The sequence below is a fragment of the Macrobrachium nipponense genome, chromosome 3, assembly GCF_015104395.2.
Source record: "Macrobrachium nipponense isolate FS-2020 chromosome 3, ASM1510439v2, whole genome shotgun sequence".
NCBI classification, from domain to species: Eukaryota; Metazoa; Arthropoda; class Malacostraca; order Decapoda; family Palaemonidae; genus Macrobrachium; species Macrobrachium nipponense.
The window spans coordinates 13,533,581-13,561,553 of NC_087202.1; the positions used below are offsets into that span (position 1 = coordinate 13,533,581).

Below are 27,973 nucleotides of genomic sequence, written 5' to 3' on the forward strand. Positions count from 1 at the left end.
TTTTCATTTTATTCCTTTTATTATTGATTGCATCAATATTTATTTGGTTCAAGTTCCGCTCAGTCAGGGAATTGATCCTTATGCCCTTGCATTCGGGCCGAGGGCACGATGCTCTCGGGCTCTTATTATTATTGTTGGGTACATGGGTGCTGTGCGGGGGTGGGAAACGAGAATCCCCCCCCCCCCCCCCCTCAGCTCCCACAGATGGCCCTTCCCCTTCGGGGGGGGAGGTTATCTGCGTTCTTCTCCTCGCCCGATCCGTCGAGCGCGGGGAGGGCGCTCGGTGCCCGATGTACAATTGTATTCGGGGTCTTCCACTCGTTCGGTGTGGGGCTCAACCCCCCGCGCGAGGGGACTTCCCCCCACTAATCACTACTACTGTTATTTCCGCAGGTGCTATGCCACGAGGGTGGACCTTGGTGAGGTATGGGCGTCCTTCCATTTGCAGCGGGCGTGCTAGTGTCCAGGGGCTGCGGTTTCTATGTCTCGGCCTACTGCGGTCACCCATGGAGTGGTGACCACGCTCCAGGTGACAACGTCCCTCCTCACCTGGTGTACTCGCCTCACGTGGTAACAGTCTTGCCTACAGCCGCTGTGAAGTGCCGTTCGCCGTACCGAGAGGGGGGCGTGCCGCCGCCGCTCGTGGTTGCCGCGCTGCCGCGACCACACTTCCGCTGCCCTAGAGCTCGCCCCTGGACCTGCCGCCGTACCAGGATGTTGCTGGCTGCTGCTCCACTCCTGTGTTTCCTGCTGCCTGCCGTACCTGCGATTCTGGGCTGACTGTCCATGCAGTTGCTGCGCTGGCTGTCCCTGCCATTGCTGCGCTGGCTGTCCCTGCCGTTGCTGCGCTGGCTGTCCCTACCGATGCTGTGCTGGCTGTGCCTGCTGTTCCTGAGATGCCCATACCTGCTGACGTCGTCCCTGTTCGTGGTGGTACTACCCTAGACTATGGTCTGTCTGTACAGGTGCGTCCGGGCCCTGTGGCTTCGGCTACAGCAGCCCCGGCTCCGCCCTGGATGGCAGATCTTACGTCTGTCCTGAGGAAGATGACGAAGAAGAGGAGGAAGTGTCGTCGTCGTCGTCTTCATCTTCTCATCGTCGTCGGACTGCCGCCTCTTCCCCTTCGACTTCTAAGGCTTCACCAGCCGAGGCAAGAAGAAGGCATGCTCCTCCCTCCTAAGAAGTCTACCCTCGGGGGAGCTTCTCGGGACCCGTCTCACCTCGGTGGGACGGGGGAGGGTTCCTTCCGCTGGTCCTCCTGCTCCTTCTGGGAGCGGGCCCGTCTCTTCTTCCGCAAGGAAGAAGATACGGGGACCAGAGGGGTACCGGCTAACACCGGTACTTCCTCGCCTGGTGTCAGTGGTTCTGCCACTGCATCAGGGTCCGTCTCTGGCCTCTCGTCGCGGGAGGTACCGAGTGTACGGTCGCCTACCAGCGACCGTGCAGCCAGGAAACCAGACCTCTGAGCTCGCTCAGCGTCAGGTTCACGGCACGGTGCGGAAGGACTGGTGACAGCCGCTCACGCGACTCTCACCAGACCAGCTCTCGCTCTCGCGGCGACCAGCTGGCTACCCGGGACGTGACGGTCCACAGACCGGCACGGGCCTGCTAGGCTGGGAAGAGGTCCTCCCGTTCGCCGTGCCAGCCACGGCTGGAACCAGCGACGTGACGTGCCGTGAGGACAAGCACCGGTCTCACTGTGACAGTGGAGCCTGCAGGTCGCCTGACCGTCGCTCTCACAGAGAGCGATCGGTTACGGCAACCAGCACCAAGCTCTTCTGACACTCGAGATCGGGGCCGCTGTGCTCAGTCCAGCCGTTCTCCACAGCGAGACGGTTCGACCAGGCCTGCAGCTCGATCGCCACCGCGGGTTGACGATCGCCTGCAGCCCTCCAAGCCTGCTGGTTCTGCCAGCGAGCGAGGAGGGGAGCGTCAGGGTCTGCCTCTCCCCTACCTTCAACCTCCTCGGGTTACACCGGGAGGAGCGAGGTATTGAGGAGTGATCGTGAGGGGTGCGCCCCTCATGATCCCACCACGACGCCCTACGTGCCAGGCACGGTTCTTGGACCGGCCAGGACGTATGCGCAAGTGGATGGAGAAGACCGAGAGGGCTGTCGCTGTTACCCCCCTTCTTAGGAGGAAGGTTCTCGGAATATGTCTTCTTGTTCGAGGGCTTAAACGGTCCTACTCTGCAAGATGCTGTGACTTCCGAGATCCAGAGGAACTTTGCCGAGGTTATGGCGCTGATTCGTCAGCACAACGACCTCAGGGAAGGATCGCCGCTCCCACCAGCAGAGCCAACGTCTCGGCTCGAGTCGTTTTGAGGCCCGAGAGGGAACCCAAATCGACGGTGGGTCTGCCGCGATCGGGAGCGTTGCCGACTGTGTTGAACCAGGTAGTCTCTCGTCTCCGGACAAGAAGGCTCTCTCAGTTCTGGCCTGTCGAACAAGCTACTTCCACCTCCTCTACTGCGACAGAGGCGTTTCTACGTGTCTTCGGACACCGTATTTGAATACCCCTTCGGTCCTCCTGAGAGGTTTCGACCTCGACGAGGACTGGAATGAGTCGGAGGACGGTATCGGCTCTCTCCTGTCAGGTGTCGATCAGCCCCACCCAGACGACGTTCACAGTGGCGGCAGACCCTTACCTACAGTATGAGTTCGTAACCCTCCTCGGGAAAACGTTTTCTCCTGACGATACGTTTTCCCAGGCTCTGAGAGGCCATCGCCGTAAGGCGATGGCTGCTCCTTTTCTTCTACAACTGCTAGTTCCGCTGGGAAAGGCGAGCCAGTACCCAATTCCTCCCCCATTCCCTCTCTCCTTACGGCTACGAGGGAAAGGGGAGGGATCCTACAGAGATTTCTCTGTAAGATCCCATGTTAGGGGCTGCGCTACCGGGGGGACCTTCGGGTCCTACCTGACGTAAGCCCCGGTCGTTGAGGAGGGATCCTGCCCCTTTCTCGATTTCTACGGGAATCGAGAGGACCACCAGCCGATATCGTTTGACGAATTCGGTGGGGGGTTTCGCAGAGTGCTTAGAATTCTACGGAATTTCTAGCGCACTCAGAGTGTTCGAGTTTTTTTTACGATCTCCAAACACTTAGGCGAGACCACGGTCCAAAGTGAGCGAGAATCCCCGATAATTGTTACACGATAATCGGGAACCTCGCTTATGCTCGAATTCTGTAATTTCTAGCATTTGGAAGAAGACTGCTGCTGAAAGAAGAGTATCTCACAGTAGGCGATTAACCTGGAATAGAGAAGAACGGACGGGAATTCACCAGTTTGGTTTGAACTATCGTCTTCGGTATTCTGTTCACCATTGAAGCTTTCCTTTGGAAAGACTTCTCCTTCACTCTCTTGACTAGAGAACGAAGGCGGTCGATCTCCAATCCTTATTCTCTTTCCTCGAGAGGAAAAGAATTTTAGGATGGAGGTCGTGGTACAGAACCTACAAATATACTACGTATATTACCCTCGCGACATGATTCTTTTAACAGTTGTTGAACTTGTCCGGGGGGTAGGCGCATACCGTAGTTAAACTCTACGGTTTGTGACCGAGACGAATTGTATCTTAATTGAACTGCAACTCGGGGTTGCCTGCAACCTCCCAGCAGTTATCAGTTTCGATTTTAGATACTTGGTATTGTCATGACAACACCAAATCAGCTTTTGTATTTACCGAAATCCGTTTCGGTTAAATATAATTGCTCGAGCGTATTCTTTATGCTCGATGGTTCTAGCCGAACGCATTCCTTCGTGGAATAATGGATTACCTGGCAACTCAGGATGACGAGTCACCGAGAGCTACTGCGTATTGAAACTGCCTGATAGCGGCTCAGTATCAGCTAGGTCTCGGAGATGCACGGACGGTTACGTCTCTCTCTCCCCTGGTTTGATTGACTACCGAACCGTATCTCTGCCCAACAATCATGGACTTAGGTCTCTGATTAACGGGGATTCTCGCAATAATGAAGGACCATCTACTGCGTGACGCTCGATTTCATCGCCTTCGACATTGCGAGAATTTTCAACAGAGATATCTCTTGGACTCTCATCTTTCTGTTTACCCGCACGGTAACAGAAGTCTGTACTAGTCACCCGCTGCATCGCACCGCGATAATGCGAATGACTTTTGCAGACATCTGAGTTTGTCTTCAAAATATCTCGTATTCGTAGGTGTGCAATTATTCATTGCTCCCGCCCGAATTAACAGATATGTCAGAAGACATCACCTACTCTCCGACCTGACAGCTCTACTTCCAAATGTTCAGCCCATGAGAAGCAGTTCTTCAGCAGTATTTCCCTGTCTTCATACTGAAAAGCGCTCCGCTTTTATTGCAACTACGATCCTCACCGGACAGCAATGAATAGCGGTTAGCGTTCTCAGTCTTTTGTAGCACAGGTTCAGAATCTTGAGAATCCTTCTCTCGGTTCAGCTGAAGACGTAGGTTGCATTTTCTGTACACCTTCGTCTTCAACGACACATATGTTGTTTCTCCTTAGCCGAGAATCAACTATACTATGATTATCTTGCCATCAGGACCTCGGTCTCTAGAAGGCAATTGACTTTCGCCTGTTGGGCACATGCCGTAAGAGAGTCATCACCTTGCTTCTGGCATCGGTGACGAACAAATTATTTGTTTAGTCTCTTGGCATAACCCTTTTAAGGCGAAGGTCCACGTGACTTGCTCGGGTGCTTGACAAACTTGCCTCCTACCGAACGCAGTCAGTCGGCAGCTGTCAGAGCGCCCAAGTCTGTTACGAACTTCGCTGTGGACTTAGTTCGGTTGTTCCATAACAGTCTTTTCTTCGTCCTAACGGCTTGTCACAGTACCCATACCATCGACACCCACCATTGAGTTGTCGGTGTCCTATCCACTACCGAGAAGAACAACTTCGCTGCAGACGGATAGACCAGTATGGGTAACAGGACATCACCGAAGTCGAGAAGAGATAAGGTCATACGACCATTCCTTCCTTCTTTTCCTCTGAGGTAATTGCATGACTTTTCCTGCGAAGTCAAGCATCCAGGGGATGGGGATTCGTGACGCTCGATTTCGTACCGAATTCGTAGCGAAGACTCTGAACCCTTCGGTTCCTGACGATCGGTTAGAGTCCTTCACAATCCCCTCCCTAATGGACTTTACACCGCCTTCGATGCGAGGAAGATGCTGCTTTGTCCTGTGGAAGCGCGAGCCGCGCTTTTCTGAAGAAACTCGACATCCCAGGCTGAGTGTTGAAGACTCTTCGTCAGCACCAAGATGACCTAGAAGTACACTCCCTCGAGTTACACAAGAACTTCTCCGTGGCGCAGGTACTGAAGGCAGGGGTCTGGTACAACCAGACCACTGGCACCTCCTTCTACCTTTTGGATATTGCCCACAGGTCCTTGGATCGTTTTCCTTGGGACCCGTGGTGGCTGCTCAACACGTGTAGCTAACCCAGACCCTAGCAGGCTGAACAGCATCGAGTCCTGGTGTGACTGTAAGAATAGATAAGTGAATGAGAGAGTGACTGGCTTCTCTTCCTATCTTTTTCTCCCCCTCTACCTGTGGGTAGAGGGATACGGTCATCACCTTGCTGGATAAGGACGAGATGCCGGTGAGCTACTCGACAGAGCCCCATCCTATCCCTTTCACTAGGGATGGGAGCGAATATCCACCACTTCCTCCTACAAGGGGGGGGAAGTGGATGCCAACAAGAGACAAACCATAACTTTATGTTGCCTCTTGCAAATAGGAACTTGTTCTTGTTTGCTGGTACGAAGAGATACGCTTGCCTCTCTCTTAGTACTTGGTCCAGAGGTCTGACCATTGATCCTGCGGTGCACACCCCGATCAATCGGACAGAGGCTTGGATCCCTCCCTCGCTCTTACGACCAGGGAGGCATTCCAAGGTTGGGCGAACACCAGTCTGTTCACAAAAGACTCAGTTGTTCCGATACGTAATACAAACCCTCGGTCCTTTAACAATAGGAAGGTAACTAGCGGCAGCTGGGACGGTCGTAAGCTTCGAACAAGGGGAGAACGGTAGTTAACTGCTTGTCCGATCGTGCGCGCGCCCGCGCGCCCGAGAGGTGAAGAATCACTTTTGCTTTCGGCCGCGGGTGTGAAGGACGTGTTCGTCATCGCTCTCTGCCCGCTTCATCGTCGTATGCTTTGTTTATATTGTGTTTTTTACTAATGGTTTGGTTTGACTTGAAAATGAAACTGTAAGTACACTGTTTTCATTTTCATTACTTAATTATGAATCAACATGGAACTATCGCCGTAGAGACGGCGATTTCCGCTCTTTTCATGAATTGAACCCTTGAATTATGTCTCGGTGCCGAGGGCGGCCGCACTCGCGCCGAGTCATGTATTTTGGGCGAAAGTGTGTAATTGAAAGATGTAAGTACACTTTTTCATTATATTTTTGCCCTGTGCGTTCGTTGCCGAGAGCTTGATTGCGCTCGGCAAGAGCCTCTTATTTTGTATGAATAGAATGCAATGAAATTGGATTCGCAATGCAGTTTTCTTTTCACTTACCCGGAATTAATCCTTACGATTTATTGCTGTGAAAGTGAAAATAGCAAGTGCAGTATTGTTCATTTTTCATATATATTTATGATAGCATCATATTATTATGGATCAAGTTTCGCTCTTACCGGGAATTGATTTTTTCCCTCTTTAAGTTCTATGAAGTGAATCGCAAGTGCAGTAATTCTGTTTCATTTTCATATTACTTTTCACTGCTGTGCGTGGGGTAGGGGAAGCGAAGGTCTGCCAGGAAGTCGTCGGAAAGCTCTCCCGCGACTCCCTTGGTATCCGATTCTTCGTCTTCTTTCCTGCCCCCCCGCTCAGCTTCCTCGTATTTTGTTTTTGGGGTCTTCCTTCCGTTCGGGGTGGGGCATGTCTCCCCCCCCGTGCGCGAGGGAACCCCTCTTACTAATCTGTCTGTGCTTACCGCAGGTGCTACAATCCGTGGGAGACGACCTTGGACAGGTATGGACCACTGCGGCTGCAGGGCGTGCCTAGCATCCACGATCTGCTGCAAGAGTCTAGCGAGGTCTGGGGCGGTGACCTTGGAGTGGTCTCCACTACAACCTTCACGGCCGCTTATGCTGCTTTTTCCCCCCGCTGGTCTACAACTCCCCATGCTGTGTCGGTGACGCCGTCTGCCGCTTCTAGGGCGGTCGCCGCCGTACCGAGGAGGGGTATGACCGCCGCCGCCTGTGTTTTTCTTCGTGTTGCCTGCCCCAGACTTCCGCTGTTCCAGCAGCTCGCCCCTGGACCGACCGCCAGTACCCACGATGGCTGCCGGATGATTCTACGAGGCGATGGCTGGGCCTGCCGTACCTGTCGCTGATGTGGTTCCGCTACTGGCTTGGCTGTCCCCTTCTGTGTTTACCGCTGCCGCTGTTCCTGCCGCTCCTGAGCTGGTTGCTGTTCCTGTCGCTCCTGGTTCCTGCGCCTGTCCATGCTGGGTCCTGCCATGGTGTGTCTTCCCCAGTCCCAGGTCCTTCCGGACAGGTGCAGTCGGGCCGTGTTGCTTCGGCAATAGGCCCGACTCTGGCCATGGATGGAGGACTCTGACGACTGTCCTGCGTGAGCTGACGAAGAAGAGGAAGGTGTCATCTTCGTCTTCGTCTGTTGCTGCCTCTTCCCCTTCGACTTCTAAGGCCCATAAGCCGAAGAGGAAGAAGCTGCCTCCCCCCCCTAAGAAGTCTCCCTTCGGAACTTCTAAGGGCCCGCCCCCCCCCCCCCCTCCCACCGACCGGTGGGATCGGGGGGGGTCCTTCTGCTGGTCCTCCTGCTCCTTCGGGAGCGGGGCCCGTCTCCCCTTCCGTAAGGAAGAGAATAAGACTGGGGACCAGAGGAGTATCGGTTAGCTCTGGTACTCCTCGCCTGGTGCTAGCGGCGATGCTTGCTACGCCAGGTTCCGGCTCGGTCTCTCGTTCGCGGGAGATCCCGAGTGTACGCTCTCCCTTTTTTTTCCTCCCGGGAGACCGTGCAGCCAAAGTTTCGGCGCCAGAGTTCGCTCGGCGCCAAGACCACGGCACGGAGGAGAAGGCTGGCGAGAACCGCTCAGGTGACTCTCGCCAGGCCAGCGGCCGCTCTCGCAGCGACCAGCTGGTAACCGGGTTTTGTTATTCCCCCTAAGAAGACTCCTTCGGAACTTCGAAGGGCTCGTCACATTCCGGTGTGACGGGGGGTGGGGGTTCTTCTGCTGGTCCTCCTGTTCCTTCTTGGAACGGGGCCCGTCTCCCCTTCTGAGAAGAAGAAGAAGACGGGGACCAAGGGTGTGCTGGCTACCGCTGGTACACCCTCGCCTGGTCTTGGCAGCTCTGCTGCTAAGCCAGGTACCGGCTCGGTTTCTCGTCCGCGAGAAGTTCCGAGTGTACGATCTTCGGGTGACCGTGCAGCCAAAGTTAAGACGCCTGAGTTCGCTCAGCGTCATGACCGAGGCACGGAGCAGAAGACTGTCGAGAGCCGCTCAGGTGACTCTCGCCAGGCCTGCGGCCGCTCTCGCAGCGACCAGCCGGTACCTCGGGTGGACTGACGGTCTCTGACCGGCCACGGGTGAGGCTGGGAGAGGTCCCCCAGGTCCCCTCGACCAACGGTACCAGCCTCGGCTGGTACCAGCGGTTTGACGTGCCGCGAGGACGCTCACCGGTCTCACGGCGAAAGCGAGCTCTGCAGGTCACCTGACCGCCGCTCCCACAGGGACCGGGCGGGGATACGGTGACCAGCAGCAGCTCGTCTGACGCACGGGACCGGGGTCGAGTGCTCAGTCGAGCCGCTCGCCACAGGTGAGCGGCACGGCCAGGCCTGCAGATCGATCACCCCACCGCGGGTTGGTGATCGGCTGCAGCCCCCACGTACGTGGTCCTGCCAGCGAGCGGGGGGGGAGCGTCAGGTCTGTCTCTCCACTACCTTCAACTTCCTCGGGCTACACGGGCGGGGAAGAGCGAGGTAGCTAGGAGTGATCGTGAGAGGTGCGCCGCTCACGATCCCGTCACGACGCCGCACGTGCACGTATGGTCTTAGGACCAACCAGGACGTACGCGCAAGTGATTGGAGGCGACCGTCAGGGGGGGGGGAGAGTGGGTAGCGTCAGTTCTGTCTCTCCGATACCTTCAACTTCCTCGGCATACGCCAGGAAAGAGCGAGGGTATTTAGGAGTGATCGTGAGAGATGCGCCGCTCACGATCCCGTCACGACGCCGCACGTGCCAGGTTGGTCTTAGGACCAAACCAGGACGTACGCGCAAGTGATTGGAGGTCAACCGTCAGGGATCTGTTGCTGGTCCCTTCTTCTGAAGGAGGAGGGTCCTGGGAGCTGCTCTGTTGGAGGGACTGGACGGTCCTACTCCTCAAGACGCTGTAACTTCCGAGATTCAGAGTAACTTTACCCAGGGGTTATTGCACTGATTCGTCAGCACAACGACCGGGGGGAAGGATCGCCGCTCCCACCAGCAGAGCCCATGTCTCTGCTCGAGTCGTTTGGGACCCGAGAGGGAACCCAAACTGACGGTGGGTATGCCGCGATCGGAGCTTGCCGATTCTGTCTTGAACCAGAGTCTCTCGTCTCCCGGACAAGAAGGCTCTCTCAGTTCTGGTCACGTCCGGCCGGTCGATCAAGCTACTTCCACCTCCTCTACTGCGACAGCGGCGTTTCTACAGTCTTCGGACACCGTATTTAAATACTCCTTCGGTCCTCCTGAGAGGTTTCGACCTCGACGAGGACTGGAATGAGTCGGAGGACGGTATCGGCTCTCTCCTGTCAGGTGTCGATCAGCCCCACCCAGACGACGTTCACAGTGGCGGCAGACCCTTACCTACAGTGAGAGTTCGTAACCCTCCTCGGGAAAACGTTTTCTCCTGACGATACGTTTTTCCCAGACTCTGAGAGGCCATCGCCGCAAGGCGATGGCTGCTCCTACTCTTCTCCAACTGCTAGTTCCACTGGGAAGGCGAGCGAGTATCCAATTCCTCCCCCATTACCCTCTCTCCTTACGGCTACGGGGAAAGGGGGAAGGATCCTACAGAGATTTCTCTGTAGGATCCCACGTTGGGGACTGCGCTACCAGGGGGGACCTTCGGGTCCTACCTGACGTAAGCCCCGGTCGTTGAGGAGGGATCCTGCCCCATTCTCGATTTCTACGGGAATCGAGAGACCACCAGCCGATATCGTTTGACGAATTCGGTGGGGGTTTCGCAGACTGCTTAGAATTCTACGGAATTTCTAGCGCATTCAGAGTGTTAGAGTTTCTTACGATCTCCAAACACTTAGGCGAGACCACGGTCCAAAGTGAGCGAGACGAGAATCCCCGATATGTTACACGATAATCGGGAACCTCGCCTATGCTCGAATTTCCTGGAAATTTCTAGCATTAGGAAGAAGACTGCTGCTGAAAGAAGACTATCTCACAGTAGGCACCAACCTGGAATAGAGAAGAACGGACGGGAATATCCAGTTTGGCTTGAACTATCGTCTTAGTATTCTGTTCACCATTGAAGCTTTCCTTCGAGGAAGACTTCTCCTTCACTCTCTTTAATAGAGAACGAAGGTGGTCGATCTCCAATCCCTTATTTTGTTTTCTTGAAGAAAGGAATTTAGGATGGAGATCGTTGTTCAGAATCCTACAAATATACTACGTATATTAACCTCGCGACATGATTCTGCTAAGCAGTTGAATGGTCCGAGGGGTAGGCGCATATCCTGGTTATTTTACGGATTGCGACCTAGACGAAAAGTATTCTAATTGAACTGCAACCCGGGTTGCCTGCAACCTCCAGGAGTTTCCAGTTTCAATTTTATATACTATGGTGTTGTCACAACAACACCATTTAAGCTTTTATATTTACCGAAATTCGTTTCGCAAATTAAATAATTGCTCGAGCATATCTTTTTATGCTCGTGGTTCTAGCCGAACGCATTCCTTCGTGGAAAGGATTACTTGGCAACTCAGGATGACGAGTCAGCGACAGCTACTGCGTATTGAATTGCCCGAGGCATTTCAGTATCAGCTGCTGCTTTGAGATAGACGGTTGTTTATGTCTTTCTCACCTGTTTTGATTGAATAACAACCGTATCTCTGCCCAACAATCACGGACTTAAGTCTCTGATTAACGGGGATTCTCGCATACATGAATGACCATCTACTGCTGAGAAACGCTAGTATTCATCGTCTTCGGTATTGCGAGAATTTTAAAAACAGAGATATCTATTCGACTCTCATCTTTCTGTTTACCGCACGGTAACAGAATTCTGTAATAGTCTCTTGCTGCATCGTATCCCGATAATGCGAATGATTTTTGCGGAATCTGAGTTTGTCCTCAAAATATCTTGTATTCGGAGGTGTACAAATTGTTCATTGTTCACCCCGGATTAGCAGATGTATTGAAAGACATCGCCTACTCCCACACCTGCCAGCTCTACTTCCAAACGTTCAGCCCATGAGAAGCAGTTCTTCAAGCGGCTCTCCCCTGTGTTTCATTACTAAATAACGCCCCGCGCTCATTGCACAACGAACAGCAATGAAATGGCGGTTAGCGTTTTCAGTCATTTGTAAGCACAGGTTTAGAATCTTGAGATTCCTTCTCTCGATTCAGCTGGAAGACGTAGGTTGCATTCATTGCCTACCTTCGTCTTCAACGTCACACAGTGTTGTTCTCCTTAAGCTGAGATTCAACGTCTATGAGATTTTCTTGCCATCAGGGACCTCGGTCTTTTGAAGGCAATTGACTTTCGCCTTTTGAGCTTATGCATTAAGAGAATCATCGCCGCGCCGTCCGGCATCGGGTGACTAACAAATATTTTATTTGTTTGGTCTCTCAGCATAACTCTTTAAAGGGCGAAGTCACGTGACTTACCCGGATGCTTGGACAACTTTTGCCTCTACTGATTCCGAACCAGTCAGTCGGCAGCTGTCAGAGCGCCCGAGTCAGTTACGAACTATGCTGTGGACTTAGTTCGGTTTGTTCCAGAGCAATCATTACTTCGTCTTAATAGCTTGTCAGTATGAGTACTGTACATAACCAAAGTCGAGAAGAGGGATAGGTCATACGACTATTCCCTTCTTTTCGTCTTAGGTAACTGCATGACTTCTCTTGAGAAGTCAAGCACAAAGGGATGGGGATTTGTGACGCTCGATTTCGTACCGATCTTCGTAGCGAAGAACTCAGAACCCTTCGGTAACTGACGATTGGTTCGAGTCCTTCACAATACCCTCCCCCTAATGGACTTCACCGCCTCCGATACGAAGGCTATGCTGCTTTGTCCTGTGAAGGTGCGACGGAGCTGTCTGAAGAAACTCGACACCCAGGATGAGTGTGGACGCCTCTTCATCATCTCTCGCGTTCCGCAAGAACTCTCCGTGGCGCAGGTAATGAAGGCAGGCGCCTGGTCCAACCGGACCGCATGCACCTCCTTCTACCTTCAGGATATTGCCCACAGTTCCTTGGATCTTTTTCCTTAGGAACCGTGGTGGTTGCTCAACACGTTGTGTAGTTAACCCAGACCCTCGCAGGCTGAACAGCATCGATCCTGGTGTGACCGTAAGAATGGATGAGGAATGAGAGTGTGACTGGCTCCTCTTCCATCTTTTTCTTCCCTCTACCTTTGGGTAGAGGGACACGGTCGTCACCCTGTGGGTAAGGACGAGATGCAGGTGAGCTACTCAATAGAGCACCATCCTATCCCTTTCAGTAGGGATAGGAGTAAATATCCACCACTTCCTCCAACAAGGGGGAGGAAGTGGATGCCAAATTGAGACAAACCCATCATTTTATGATTGTCTCTTGCAAACAGGAACAAGTTCTTTTCCTTGCTTGCTGGTACGAAGAGATACGCTTGCCTCTCTCTTAGTACTTGGCCCAGAGGTCTGACCATTGATCCTGCGGTGCACACCCCGATCAATCGGACAGAGTTTGGATCCCTCCCCCCTTTGTCTTACGACCAGGGAGGCACTCCAAGGGTTGGACGAACACCAGTCTGTTCACCAAAAAGACTCAGATTCCTCCCACCAAGAAGTGAGTCTTCCTATTGTTAAAGGACCGAGGGTTTGTATTACGTATCGGAACAAATGACAATTTGTCGAAAATTGCATTTTTCCTAACTATACAAACCTGAGGTCCGTTTACATATAGTCCCACCTCATGCCACCCCTCACTCTGCAACTTTTTGCATGGGCCTAAAGCAAAAGTGATTCTTCACCTCTCGGGCGCGCGCGCGCGGCACGATCGGACAAGCAGTTAACTACCGTTTATCCCCCCTTGTTCGAAGCTTACGACCGTCCAGCTGCCGACCTAGTTACCTTCCTATTTGTTTAAAGGACCTCAGGTTTGTATAGTTAGGAAAAATGCAATTTTCGACAAATTGTCATATTCCTCCCACCAAGAAGTGAGTCTTCCTATTGTAAAAGGACCGAAGGTTTGTATGCCGTGTCGGAACAAATGACAATTTGTCCAAAATTGCTTTTATACAATCAACTTACCTGTCAGATATATACATAGCTAAGACTCCGTCGTCCCCGACAGAAATTCAAATTTCGCGCCACTCGCTTACAGGTAGGTCAGGTGATCTACCGGCCTGCCCTGGGTGGCAGACTAGGAACCATCCCGTTTTCTATCATATTTTCTCTGTCGCCGGTGGTATCAACATTGTTGTTATACCTCCTGACTTGGATTCTTTTTTTCAACATTTGATCAACGTTTTTCGACTTTTGGTGACGTATTTGGATCGTGTTTTGGCATTCGCTACTGTGGACTGTTTTTGGAATAATCTTTTTGCTTTTTGGATTTTTCTCAGTATGTCGATTCTAATGTGAGTGTGAGAAATGTGTGAATGTAGGCTGCAGGGTGAGGATACCGAAAGCTTCGGTTGATCCTCACACTGTATGGCCGTAGATGTAGGGGGGTGCAGTGTTCTGCTATTAACACTTGTAAGGAATGCGAGAGTTTGAATGCAGAAGAATGGAAGACTTTGACTCTTATTTGAAGAAGTTAGAGAGGGATAGAGTTAGAAGACTGAAAGGTGTGAATTCAAGGCCTATTGAGCCTTTCAATGATAATTCTAACCCTACTACTGTAGATTCTCCCTATAAATCTCATTCTCAGAGTGTCTTTTTCGGATTCGGCATCGGAAATCGCCAATCTGAAAGCGACGATTCGAGACATGAAGTCCAAGATGGCGGACTCGAAAGGTAAGGCTAGATAGTGATAGTGAAGTGAGCCCTATCAGTGTTGTGGAGGGGGCGTTTGATCGTCCCTGCGGCGGCTCCCAGGCCTAGACCTCTTCCAAGCTCACATGCCCAGAGGAGAACGAGAAATCGAAAGCCTTAAGGAGGTCGTGGGGAATCCCCAACGGTCAGACGTCCCTTCAGCTAGCTTTGCTTCATGGCAGCCAGCTCAAGGACGCTACAGGAAAAGCGTCCTTCGCGAGTGTTTCTCGTCCTCTCCCTCTCCCTCACCTAAACGAGGGTGGAAGGAGTCGAAACTTATCGAGACCGCTGAAGCGTCATATGAAGCAAGACATTGATTCTAGCCCGGAGACGCTTCTCGGATGACGCCCCGTCTGCTATTAAGAAGGCGAAGGTGGCGTCAACGTCACCTGACGCTTATGAGGAAGTACCCCATCATGCTTCTTCCCCGAGTGATGACGAAAGGCGTCAGGCACTAGACGTAGGAGAAGCGTCAAGGAAGATCATTATGGCGGTGCAAGAACAACTGTCATCTCTTGTGGGAGGAGTTTTAGCGCCCCGTCGGTCGGAAGGACGTGACGCTTCCTATTAAGAAGTTCTCGTCCTCTCGACCTGCTCGGAAGACGTCTTTTAGTAGTGAAGCGTCAAATCAAGAGGATCTTAGACGTGACGCTCCGTCCAAGATTGTGACGCCGAGTAGGAAGCCCTTAGAAACGTAGCGTCTTCCAGACGCGAAGCGTCATCTAAACGTCAACAAGAGACGTCATACATGACGCTCGAGAGCGGGAAGCGTCATACATGACGTCTTTCTAAAGCGCGAGAGAAGCCGCAGGTTGTGACGCCTTCCAAGTCGATCAGAACGGGAAAAAGGAAAGACTTTCATTCCCTTAGCCCCTCTCCGATGCAGGAGTTTTTGTCTCCCCCAGAAGAGGAAAGTTCCTGAAAGGAGAACAGAACCTCAGGATTATCACGAGTTCGAACGAAACTCGGATGATGACGATCTTGGAAGAGAGGGCTTGTCCAACTATAAGGTGTTGACTACCCTGCTTCTGGAGGAATACGGAGACGAGTTGACTCCGGCTGCTCTCCTCCTTCTCCGCGCTCGCTCTTTTCGAGTGCGAAGCGGAAGAAGACTTCGTCTTTTCTGAAGATGAAGCCCACCATCCTCGATGAAGCGGGCTTTACACGCCTTAGACGCCTGGATGAAGTCGAAGAAAGACTTAACCAGGACAGTATTTTGCATGCCTCCAGCAAGGTTAGCTGGGAAAAGAGGCATATGGTACAAGACGGGGGAGGATATGGGTATCGCTCTCCCTTCTACTACAGAGGCAGACTTTTCGACGTTAGTTGACGCTTCAAGGCGTCCTAGTCTTAATTCTGCCCGCATTACTTGGAGTATTTCGGAACTGGATCATCTCCCTAAGGGACTTTTCCATGTATTGGAAGTCTTCAACTTCTTAGATTGGTCCCTTGGGGTGATGTCCAAGAAAGCTCACGATTCGCAGGGAATCGAACTGAAGCCCTGTTATGCATTTTGTCGTGCATCGACAAAGCAGTACAGGATGGATCTTTGGAAGTCTCTGCATTATTGGAGCAGGTCTTGAAGAAAAGACAGTGTATGGCGCCTTCTTAACAAAGGCAGTCTCGCATGCGCAGAGGGCAGCTCTGCTATATGCACCTCTTTCGGACTATTTGTTTCCTTCTAAGTTAGTGAAGGACGTAGCTCACTCTTTAACTGAGAAGGCGACACAGGATCTTCTGACGCAGTCAGCTAGGAAGAAGAAACCTGCTTTAGTGTCGGACAAGAAAGAACCTAGCACTTCTAGGCAGCCCTTTCGAGGTGGTCCGATCTCCAGACCTCCCGCAAGAAGGAAGGCTCCAGAGAGAAGAGGTAGTCCGCCTTTCGTCCCTTTAAAAAGGGCAAATGAAACATTTCTTCTCCTCCAAACACCAGTAGGTGCCAGGCTCCTGGAATTCGTGGAAGCCTGGACACTGATAGACGCAGACGCGTCTTCACTAAAGATCATAAGGAAGGGATATCGTATCCCTTTCCTGAATACTCCGCCCCTAACGTCAATACCAAGGGAACTATCAGCCAAGTACAAGGATCCTGTGCTGAGGGATACTCTTCGATCGATGGTGGAACAAATGTGGGACAAGAGTGCAGTAGAACTAGTACTGGATCAAAACTCCCCGGGGTTTTACAATCGCCTTTTTCTAGTGGCGAAAGCCTCGGGAGGCTGGAGACCAGTACTAGACGTCAGCGCTCTGAACAAATTTGTTCAGAAGGAGAAGTTCTCCATGGAGACTTCTGCTTCAGTCCTAGCGTCATTACGACAAGGAGATTGGATGGTGTCTCTAGATCTCCAAGACGCCTACTTTCACGTCCCGATCCACCCTTCATCGAGAAGTACCTCCGTTTCATGACGGGGGGAAGGATCTTTTCAGTTCAGAGCCTTGTGTTTCGGCCTGTCCACAGCTCCTCAGGTCTCACAAGCCTGATGAGGAATGTGGCGAGATTTCTTCATCTCAAAGGAGTGAATGTCTCGATGTACCTAGACACTGGCTCATCAGGGCCAGATCGGAGAGACAGTGTTTGGAGGACCTAAGTTAACTCTGGATTTGACCAAGGCGTTGGATTGCTTGTGAACCTCGAGAAGTCTCAGATGAACCCCCAGACAAGACCTAGTCTATCTGGGGATTCGGATGGATTCTCGGGGTTTTCGTTGAGTTTTTTCCTTCGCAAGAGAGAACCGCAAAAGGTTTGAGGATAATCTCTCTCTTCTTAGAGAAACAGCAAACGTCAGCGAGGGGAATGGTTGAGCCTTCTGGGGACGCTTTCCTCGCTGGAACAATTCTTCCCTCTCGGAAGACTTCATATCCGTCACTTTCAATTCTTCCTCAGTAAGTCCTGGAGCTGGAAAAACGGACAACTGTCGGACGTTTTTCCCATTCCAGTGGAGGTAAAGGCACACCTACAGTGGTGGTTGCTGCCTCTGGAAGAGAACAAAGGGATCTCTCTAAGATCACAGAACCCAGACCTAGTGTTGTTCTCCGACGCGTCGGAGACGGGTTGGGGGCGACATTAGGCTCGGAGGAAGTGTCAGGCACCTGGGAACCAGCACAGGTGTCCTGGCACATAAATTGCAAAGAGCTCTTCGCCGTACACCTGGCTTTGAAGAGCCTAGAACCTCTGGTGAGACAAGGTAGTACAAGTAAACGTGGACAACACCACCGCACTTGCCTACATTCGGAAACAGGGAGGGACACCACTCCTCGTTCCTTTACGAACTCACGAGGGACCTATTACTTTGGACCGTTCTCACAGGAACATCTCCCTGCTGACAAGGTTCGTACAGGGAGTAAGGAATGTGAGGGCGGACAGGCTCAGCAGGAGGAACCAGGTCCTTCATACAGAATGGACTCTGCACGAGGAAGTGTGTCGCGATCTCTGGTCTCTGTGGGGAACTCCTCATGTGGATCTATTCGCAACATACATTTCAAAAAGGTCTCCCAGTGTTTTGCTCGGGTCGTGGAAGACCCAAGAGCAATTATGGTAGACGCCTTCCTGCTAAACTGGTCTCGAGTGGACGTGTATCGCTTTTCCCCCATTCAAAATCCTGGGGTTAGTATTGAAAAAGTTTGTGGCGTCAAAAGAGACGAGGATGACTTTAATAGCCCCCTTTGGCCGGCCCAGGAATGGTTCACGGAGGTGGTAGAGTGGATCGTAGACTTTCCAAGATCCCTACCAGGAAGGACGGATCTTCTCAAACACACTTCAAGAGGTACCATCAAAACCTCCCCGCTCTCGCTCTGACTGCCTTTCGACTATCGAAAGACTTGTCAGAGCGAGAGGCTTTTCTCGCGAAGTGGCAAGCGCGATCGCGAGAGCTCGCAGAACCTCCACTTCGAAAGTATACCAGTCGAAGTGGGAGGTCTTTAGAAGGTGGTGTAGAGCCAAGAAGTTGTCCTCCTCCTCTACCTCTATAGCGGAAATTGCTGATTTCTTGCTATTCCTGAGAGTAAAATCGCATCTAGCCGTATCCACAATAAAGGGATACAGAAGTATGCTCTCGGCTGTATTCAGGAACAGAGGTTTAGATCTGGCAAATAACAAAGATCTCCACGATCTCATAAGATCTTTGAGACGTCAAAGTCTAAGGAACCAGTACCTCCGAACTGGAACTTGGACGTAGTCCTCAAATATCTGTCTTCGGATAGATTCGAGCCTCCACATCAGGCGTCATTTAGAGACGTTAAACTAAGAAAATGGCCTCTATTTCTTTTATCGTTAGCGACGGCAAAAAGAATTAGTGAGTTACAAGCTCTGCAGGATAAAGTAGGATTCAAGGGAGACTCGGCGATTTGCTCGTTTAAGACTCTGTTTTAGCGAAAAACGAGAATCCCACGAATCCCTGGCCTAGGTCATTCGAATCAAAGGAATGTCTAGTCTCGTAGGCAGAGAAACAGAGAGGTCTCTATGCCCTGTTAGAGCTCTGAAGTTCTATCTTCAGAGGAAGCGTCAGTTGGGAGGCTCTAGACAAGGCTTTGGTGCGCGGTAAAAGACCCCACAAGACTGATGTCAAAGAACGCTCTAGCGTTCTTTGTAAGAAACGTCATTACGGACGCTCACAAGGTCTGTCCGGACGAACAATTACAACTTCTGAGGGTAAAAGCTCATGAAGTACGAGCGGTTGCGACGTCTCTCGTTTTGATAAGAATATGTCGCTTAAAAACATATTAGATACGACATATTGGAGATGCAACTCGGTATTTGCATCTCATTACTTGAAAGACGTGCGTGTGACGTATGAGAAGTGCTTTTCTCTAGGTCCTATCGTATCGGCAGATACGATTCTGGGTACGGGAGCCGACACCAATCCTTAAAATGTATATACTGTTCTTCTGTTTGGATATGGTCGAGAATCTCTTCGAACAATGGAGGATTCAGGCTCGCACGGGCGGCCGTCTATGTTGTTCATAAGAGAATTCTCGTCATATCCAATTAGTTGAGTATAATTTTTTTTTTGAAAAAATTATGTATGTGTGCGTAGTGGTTTTTTTTGAGTTACGGTTGTTGTGACGAGTTCGGGGATAACTCGTAACAATCCTTAGTTCTAACACATGGTTAGGATCAGGTGGTCGGGATGTTGGGTTCGATGTGCTCCTTCATAAGGTGTATTGTCATATAAGTGGATCAGCACCCATTGACAAAGTCCTTTTAGGCTCTGCTGAGTAAGTGGGTAAGACCCCATCGGCAGACCCACAAGAACTCTTGGCCATAGATCACATATCTCGCTAAAGTTTCTTGAGGTGATGCAGACTACTGGGCAAACACCCACCAAGTCTACCACCTATCAGGTAGGAACCAAGGTTTTATTTATACCTACAACATATGTTGTTTACCTGTCTATTCCATATAGTAGCTGTCTCTTACCCTCCACCGAAGGGTGCCAATCAGCTATGTATATATCTGACAGGTAAGTTGATTGTATGAAAATGATAATTGTTATGTTACAATAAAGTTTCATACATACTTACCTGGCAGATATATACAATTAAAGGCCCACCCAGCCTCCCCGCAGGAGACAGGTGGAAGAGAGAAAATATGATAGAAAAAAAACGGGGATGGTTCCTAGTCCTGCCACCCAGGGCAGGCCGGTAGATCACCTGACCTACCTGTAGCGAGTGGCGCGAAATTTGAATTTCTGTCGGGGACGACGGAGTCTTAGCTATGTATATATCTGCCAGGTAAGTATGTATGAAACTTTTATGTAACATAACAATATCATTTTTCCTAACTATACAAACCTGAGGTCCTTTTACACATAGTCCCACCTCATGCCACCCCTCACTCTGCAGTTTTTGCTTGGGCCAAAAGCAAAAGTGATTTGTTTACCTCCCAGTCGCGCGCGCGCGCCTGTCGGACAAGCAGTTAACTACCGAACCCCTTGTTCGAAAGCTTACGACCTATCCAGCTGCCGCTAGTACCTTCCTATTGTAAAAGGACCTCAGGTTTGTATAGTTAGGAAAAATGCAATTTTGGACAAATTGTCATTTTTATCTGTATTAATATATTAATTTTTAATTGTTTTCTCATAACTGATCTAATCTTTCAGTACTATTTATTATTATCTTTTATTATGTCTTCCAAATGAACACCATGTTCTTTGGAAGCTTGAATTTCAAGTAAGTGGCTCCTATAGGCTTGTTCCACATGAATAAGATTTGTCTTCTGAATAATAATGTGACATCAAGGTTAGCCCGATTTAATTTTGTAATTACAGAAAGACATAGACTTCATAGGTCGAGAAGCTCTGATGAGACAACGAGAAGAGGGAGTAAAACGATTGTATGTGCAGCTACAACTTGAAGATCATAACCCTGAAGTTGATCCTTGGGCTTGGGGTGGTGAGCCAATATATAGGGATGGTGTCTTTGTTGGTATAACTACCACAACTGGGTATGGTTACACCCTAAACCACCAGGTAAGCTTGAAAAAAAAATGTATTTTTGCACCAAACTGTAATTAATAAACTGTTAATGGAAGAGAGCATATGCACATTAATAGTAATTAATTAACTGATAATGGAAGAGAAAATATCTTAAGTCTTAATTGTAAACTTTTTAAACATTTTCAAGATTGATATCTTGTCATCTCATTGATTGTACATTTATTCAGTAATATGACAAATTTTTTTTATCTATTTGTATTTTTCATAACTAACAAACCTGCAGTCTTAATGTAATGGTTTAAATAGCAACAGGAGGTAGCCAATTTGGGTAAAGGAGGCAGGCACAGCCCGACTGAACATACCCCAACATGCAGTGACATACCAGTTTTTTCCTCCAGCCCAGGTAAACTGAATGAGGGTTGGCTTGAGGTGGGCCACATATGTTAAGACCACAGATTTTTTTTCAGGTATGAAAAATACAAATTGATTAAAAATTATATAATTTGTTCATATACAGAACAACCCTTTGGTCTTAACATAGGGGAAACTTACTCCTAGTGGGAGGAGAAAGTGATCCTCAGAACCAACTGGAGGTTCGGCTCACCTGGGCTAATTTTTTTGCCAAAGGTAGGACATAGGAAGGAATTGTATACCTCTGATCTGTTAAGCAGGATACCAAACAGCCAGACATCCAGGCTAAGAGACAATGTGAACTCCTGCCTACATTGTGTCTTGAAGGAAAGTAAAGAACCTGTAATTGCTGGAGACAACAAAACTTACGTTAGCCACTAACCTTATTTGTTGGTCAGTTTCTCTCTCCCCTTTTCAAGAGAGATGAAGGGACTTGTTTCTGTTAAGGAATTTGTATTGTGTAAGAACTATCCAATATGGCTAAGCAGAATGGGAACTCATTCACCTGTATGTAACCAGTTCCAGCACATGATGGATCAAATCTCTCCACTGTGCCCACCAGTAGAGAAAAAGAAAGAGAAAGGAAGAAGACCTGTCATCCCATTCACTCTCACTTTCATAACCAACATCTTGGGCAAGATACAAAAACTGTCCATTGGTTGGGGGGCACTGTAGAAGCTACACAATTTGTTGAGAAGCTACCACTGGAAGTCATTGGAAATGACATGGATAGTGACGGCAAGATCCATGGTGCAGGGAGAGCCAATCACATTTGAGATGATGACACCGGAACTGTAGCTCTTGAAACTGTCTTGGGGAGAGCTGTTGCAAATTGAGATGGCATCACAGAAACAGAAGCTCTGGAAACTCATGGCGGTCGACACTGGGATACGTAAGAGACTTGCAGTGTGACAATAGGCTGCCAAAGGCTGGTACCCCTGTTAGGCCTAAAGAGAGAGGGAGGGGGGCTTGTATGCAACTATTCTTATGAACGTATACCTTACTCTTTTGGGTCTTTGGGGGACGTATTCTTTCCTTGCTACTTCATATGTTGTCTTCGCTGGCATGATATATTCCAGTGCTCTACAGATGTCCGGAAGAGTCATGGGCTTTGTCGGATTTTGAAAAATTTCCACTGGTATTGCCAACGCTTGTCTGTAAAGTGCTTCTGCCGGCAATGCGTTGAATGCTGCGTGTGGGACTGTTAGTCTCAGCAAGACCCAAGGTAATTAATTCCTTTTTCCAACATCTGCCTTGACATTTGGTGGTGAGTATTTATTTGAGGGAGCAGTGCAGCAGCTTCACCATGCTATTCGCTTTTGGGTTATGTGCTGTTGTGTGAATGAGTTTTGTCCTGAGGCTGGTGGCGAGGGAGTGCCATAAGGCGGAGGTGAAGTTGACTCCTCTGTCGCTTGTTATGTATTGCAGTACGCCATGCCTGCTGACCCAGCCTATTAGTACAGTAGTACCTCGAGATACGAAATTAATCCGTTCCGAGGCACCTTTCGTATCATGAGGTTTTCGTATCTTGGAGCCACATTTTACATGTAAAATGGCTAATCCGTTCCAAGCCCTCCAAAAACACCCCAGTAAATTTCATAATAAAGGTAAATTGACCTACAAACAATGAAATACTACAACAATTTGGACCATTCAATACGTAACTTAATAATAAAAATGCAAAACCTGTAAATAAAGTGTATATTAGTGTACAAGAAATATTATTACTGTAACGTAAAATGTGGAAGCTTACCTTTGGAGTGAGGCTATCTCCGAAAGTGGCGGCAGAGGAGGAGGAGGACAAACAGCAGATACGTACACTTAACTTTACGAAACACATAAAAAAATGTCAGAAAAACAAACTAAACTTTACAAAACACATTATCAAAACTGTAACACTTAGTTTTTTGTAAAACTTAAAATAAAATTTATTTTGTCTTTTTTATTTTTACATTTCTTTTTACTTTTTTATACTTTATGTAATTTCAATTTCTTCACCACTTGAATGGATGCCAGTCCGTTTACCGGAATTTGTTCCGACACGGCATACAAACCTTCGGTCCTTTTACAATAGGAGGAAGGTACTAGCGGCAGCTGGATAGGTCGTAAGCTTTCGAACAAGGGGTTCGGTAGTTAACTGCTTGTCCGACAGGCGCGCGCGCGCGACTGGGAGGTAAACAAATCACTTTTTCTTTCGGCCTCACAGCGAGGCGAGTAGACGTGTGTGTTCGACGCTCTCTGCCCGCTTCTCGTCGTTTGCTTTCCCCTGAGTATATGGTTGTGTTTGTGTTGAGTAATCATTGTAAGTACAATCATTTCCGCTTTATTTCATCAATTGTGAATTACTTGATCAATTATGGAGTCTCCACGCCCCACTACCCCTCCGGAGATTGTGCCCGGGTACCGAAGGGCGCGTAAATGCGGGTAAGTTCCGCTCGTTTCCTGAAATTGATCCACATATTTTGTGCGCTCGGTGTGCTGGCCGCGAATGTAACCCGAGCCGAGCCCTGTGAAGTGTGTATGTCTTGGTCGGAGGCGCAGTGGGGCTTGTACGAAGGTAGGAAGAAGCGAAGGCCTGCAAAGGAGTCGTCGGAAAGCTCTCCCGCTGCTCCTTTGGTTATGGGACACTTCGTCTTCTTTTCCTGCCGCCCGCTCAGCTCCCACGTTTGGCGCCTTCCCCTTCGGGGGGGTGGGGGGGGTTTCTAGGTCCTTCTCCTCACCCGATCTGTCGAGTGTGGAGGAGGGCGCGAGATACCCCGATGTTGAGTTGTACTCTGGGTCCTCTATCCGTTCGTCTACATCGCACGGACGGGTAGAGGATCCTGCTAATTACCCGACCTTTGCTTCCTCAGGTGCTGTTGCCGCGAAGGACGACCTCGACAGGTGTGGGCATCGTTGGGTCTGCAGGGCGTGCCGAGTGTCCAGGGGCCCTGCTCTACCATCTCGCTGGCTCTGTGGCGGTCACGCATGCTACGGTGACGACCACTACCACGACCCTTTCAACTCCTGGCTATGCTTCACCTCCTCACCTGGTGTACACCCCGCACGCGGTCTCTGTTACACCAACTACATCGGTGCAGGGGCCAGTCGCCGTACCACGGGGGCGAGTGATGCCGCCGCCTGGGTTTGCCGTGCTGCCTCGACCGGACTTCGTGTGCCGAAGAGCTCCGCCCCTGGACCTCCCACCAGTACCTAGGATGTCTGTGCCGCTGGTCCGTCCACCTGGTCTGCCTGTACAGCCTGCCGTACCTGCCGTACCTGCCGTACCTGTCCAGCCGCTGTTCACGGACGTGATGTTGCCGACCACTGCTGCCGTTCCTGTATCTGTTCCTGCCGTCTCCACTGCTGTTCCTGTGATGCCTGCACCTGCTGACGTTGTTCCTGTTCGTGGCGCCGCTGCTCCCGATGCCGATCTGTTCGGACAGGTGCGTCCGGGCCCTGTTGCTTCGGCAACAGCAGCCCCAGCTCCGCCCTGGATGACAGATCTGACATCGGTCCTGAGGAAGCTGTCGAAGAAGAAGAAGAGAGGAGGAAGGTGTCGTCGTCGTCTTCATCGTCTTCTTCGTCGTCGTCGTCGTCTGCCGCCTCTTCCCCTTCTTCTTCTAAGGCTCCCCCGCCTAAGAAGAAGGTCGCCTCCTCCCCTCCTAAGAAGTCTCCTTCGGGAGCTTCTAAGGGCCCGTCTCGCTCCGGTGAGACGGGGGTTCTTCCGCTGGTCACCCTGCTCCTTCGGGGTAGGACCCGTCTCTTCTCCGCAAGGAAGAAGACTACGGGGACCAGAGGAGTGCCGGCTAACACCGGCACTTCCTCGCCTGCTGTTAGTGGTTCGACCACGGCAGCAGGATCCGTCTCGGCCTCTCGTTCGCGAGAGGTACCGAGTGTACGGTCGCCTACAGCGACCGTGGCAGCTAGGAACCAGACCTCTGAGCCAGCTCAGCGTCAGGTTCACGGCACGGAGCGGAAGACTGGTGACAGCCGCTCACGCGACTATCACAGACCAGCTCTCGCTCTCGCGGCGATCAGCTGGCTACCCGGGCTGACGTGACGGTCCACGACCGGCCACGGGCTGAGGCTGGGAAGAGGTCCCCCCGTTCGGTCGGCACCAGCCACGGTCTGGTACCAGCGACGTGACGCGCCGTGAGGATACGCACCGGTCTCACCGTGACAGTGGAGCTCGCCGGGTCGCCTGACCGTCACTCTCACACGAGAGCGATCGGGTACGGCGACCAGACCAGCTCTTCTGACACACGAGACCGGGGCCGCTGTTCTCAGTCCAGCCGTTCTCCACAGCGAGACGGCTCAACCAGGCCTGCAGCTCGATCACCACCACGGGTTGACGATCGCCTGCAGTCTTCCAAGCCCACTGGTTCTGCCAGCGAGCGGAGGGAGGGAGCGACAGGTCTGCCTCTCCCATACCTTCAACCTCCTCGGGTTTACACCGGGAGGGGCGAGGTATTGAGGAGTGATCGTGAGGGGTGCGCCCCTCAGGATCCCCAACCACGACGTCCTACGTACCAAGCACGGTTCTCGGACCGGCCAGGTCGTATGCACAAGTGGCTGGAGGAGACCGAGAGGGGTCTGTCGCTGTTCCCCCCCTCGAGGGGGGAGGGTCTCGGGAGCTGCTCCTGTTCGAGGGACTGGACGGTCCTACTCCGCAGGATGCAGTCACTCCTGAGATTCAGAGGAACTTTGCCGAGGTAATTGCGCTGATTCGTCAGCACAACGACCTCGGGGAAGGATCGCCGCTCCCACCATCCGAGCCCACGTCCCGGCTCGAGTCGTTCTGGGGCCCGAAGAGGGAACCCAGACCGACGGTGGGTTTGCCGCGTTCTGAGCTTGCCGACTCAGTGCTGGACCAGGTAGAATCTCTTGCTCTCCGGGCAAGACGGTTCTCTCAAGTCTGGCAGGTCGAGCAAGCTGCCCTCCACCTCCTCTGCTGCGACAGCGGCGTTTTTACGTGCCATCTGAGGACCCGATGCCGCCCAAACAGGTGAACCCGGAGTTAGCCAGGCTAACGCCGGGTGTGTCTCTGCAGCAGCTCCTGTCCGAGAACCTATGGTTCTCGCAGCAAGAGGCACTCGGCCTGGAATCCACTGCCATGGCAGCTTTCCAGGCCGTCTCCTGGATAGATCTGTGGTCCCTCACAGTATCTAAGGTCGCAGCCAACTCCGGGGGAATTTCTCCCGAAGATGACTCGGCCTTTAGGAGACTTTGCCAGTCTGGGGGAAGAGCCATCTCCTTCCTTGCCCACCAGACGGTGAACCTGTCCTTACTCGAGTTTCCAGGGCGGCTGGGCGTGAAGCGGCATTGGGACTCCGCAACGGACCTTTACGGAGTTCCACGTCTCTCTTCCCAGGAGAGATGGTGGACGCTGCGGTGGACAGACAGCGCACTGACGACAGTGACCGTCTGGTTTACCAGGCAGTCTCGAAGGCTTCTGGGCAGCCTCGGACTGCGGCCAAGCCAAAGAGCTCGGCTAGCGCTTCCACGGTGGCTAAGACGGTAGTCGCGTCGAAGCCCCGGGGAAAGACTCTGTCTTCTTCGACTTCTGCAAAGGGGAGCCGTAACCAGCCCTCCTCCCAGCCCTCCTTCTCCCGAGGAGGCTCTGGGAAGAAGTCGAAGAAAGGGGGGAAACGCTAGGGACGGCGTTCCCCCTCACCTGCTGCCGGAAGGGGGGGGGGGGTGCCTGGCCAGCCATTGGGCAAACTTGGCAGCGCTACGGCGCCGAGACCTGGATTGTAGATGTCCTTCGGGATGGGATATCTATTACCCTTCGAATCTCGGCCACCCCTCACCTCCAACCCGGTCCAACAGCAGTCGTACGTTCCAGGGTCATCGAAGGACGTAGCATTGAGACAGGAGATCAAGACCATGCTGAGCAAGAGAGTTGTAGAAATCGTCACGGATCAGTCACCGGGCTTTTACAGTCGACTCTTCCTAGTGGAAAAGTCTACGGGAGGCTGGCGCCCGGTGATAGATCTCTCTCCCCTGAATCAGTTCGTTCGCCAGACCCGGTTCACGATGGAGACGGCACGTTCCGTGCTCGACTCCATCAGGGAGAACGATTTCATGCTTTCAGTGGACTTGAAGGATGCGTATTTCCAAATACCCATTCATCAGTCCTCCAGAAAGTACCTCCGCTTCATTCCTCGACGGGACGGTGTACCAGTTCAGGGCACTTTGTTTCGGTCTCTCAACCGCCCCACAGGTGTTCACGCGAGTGTTCACTCTGGTGTCTGCTTGGGCCCATTCGCACGGGATACGTCTGATGAGGTATCTCGACGATTGGTTAGTCCTGGCGAGCTCCCGCTCGCAGTTGCTACAGGACAGGGATCGACTACTTCGAGTTCTGTCACGATCTGGGGATCGTTGTGAACTTCGAGAAGTCCGATCTCGAGCCCAAGCAGAGGATGAAGTACCTGGGTATGCTGATCGACACGGTAGCAGGGCGAGTCTTCCCGCAGACTCGCGGATCAGCAGATTCAGGGAGGCAGGCCAAACCAGTTCCTGTCTCCGGCAAGGAAACAGGTAGCTCAGCGATGGCAAGTCGTGATCGGACACCTGTCGTCACTCGAGAAGTTAGTCCCTCACGGGCGTCTTCACCTGCGGTCTCTTCAGTGGAGACTAAAGGAGGAGTTGGTCACAGGCGACGGATCCCCCAAGCTTTCCAGTGTCACTGACACCGGAGGTGAGGCAGGACCTAGCCTGGTGGCTGGACGACAGGAACCTCTTAAGAGGAGTGCCTCTGCGCACTCCCCCCCGGACATGCAGCTGTTCTCAGACGCATCGACCGAGGGATGGAGGGGCGCAACACCTGGAGGAGTTGCTGACTTCAGGAGTGTGGGACGAGAACGACAAGCACCTTCACATCAATGTACTGGAACTCAAGGCAGCGTTTCTCGCTCTCCAAGAGTTCCAGGACC

General features: G+C 51.5%; 1 protein-coding gene across 1 annotated transcript in view; it reads left to right on the plus strand.

Annotated features, from left to right (window-relative positions):
* LOC135221627 (pyruvate dehydrogenase phosphatase regulatory subunit, mitochondrial-like) overlaps nt 1–27,973 on the plus strand; it is a 128,107-nt gene that overhangs the window by 90,868 nt on the left and 9,266 nt on the right. Inside the window, exon 16 of the mRNA XM_064259294.1 lies at nt 20,475–20,675. Within this exon, the coding sequence (XP_064115364.1) occupies nt 20,475–20,675 (201 nt within the window). The remainder of the gene's footprint in view (nt 1–20,474; nt 20,676–27,973) is intronic.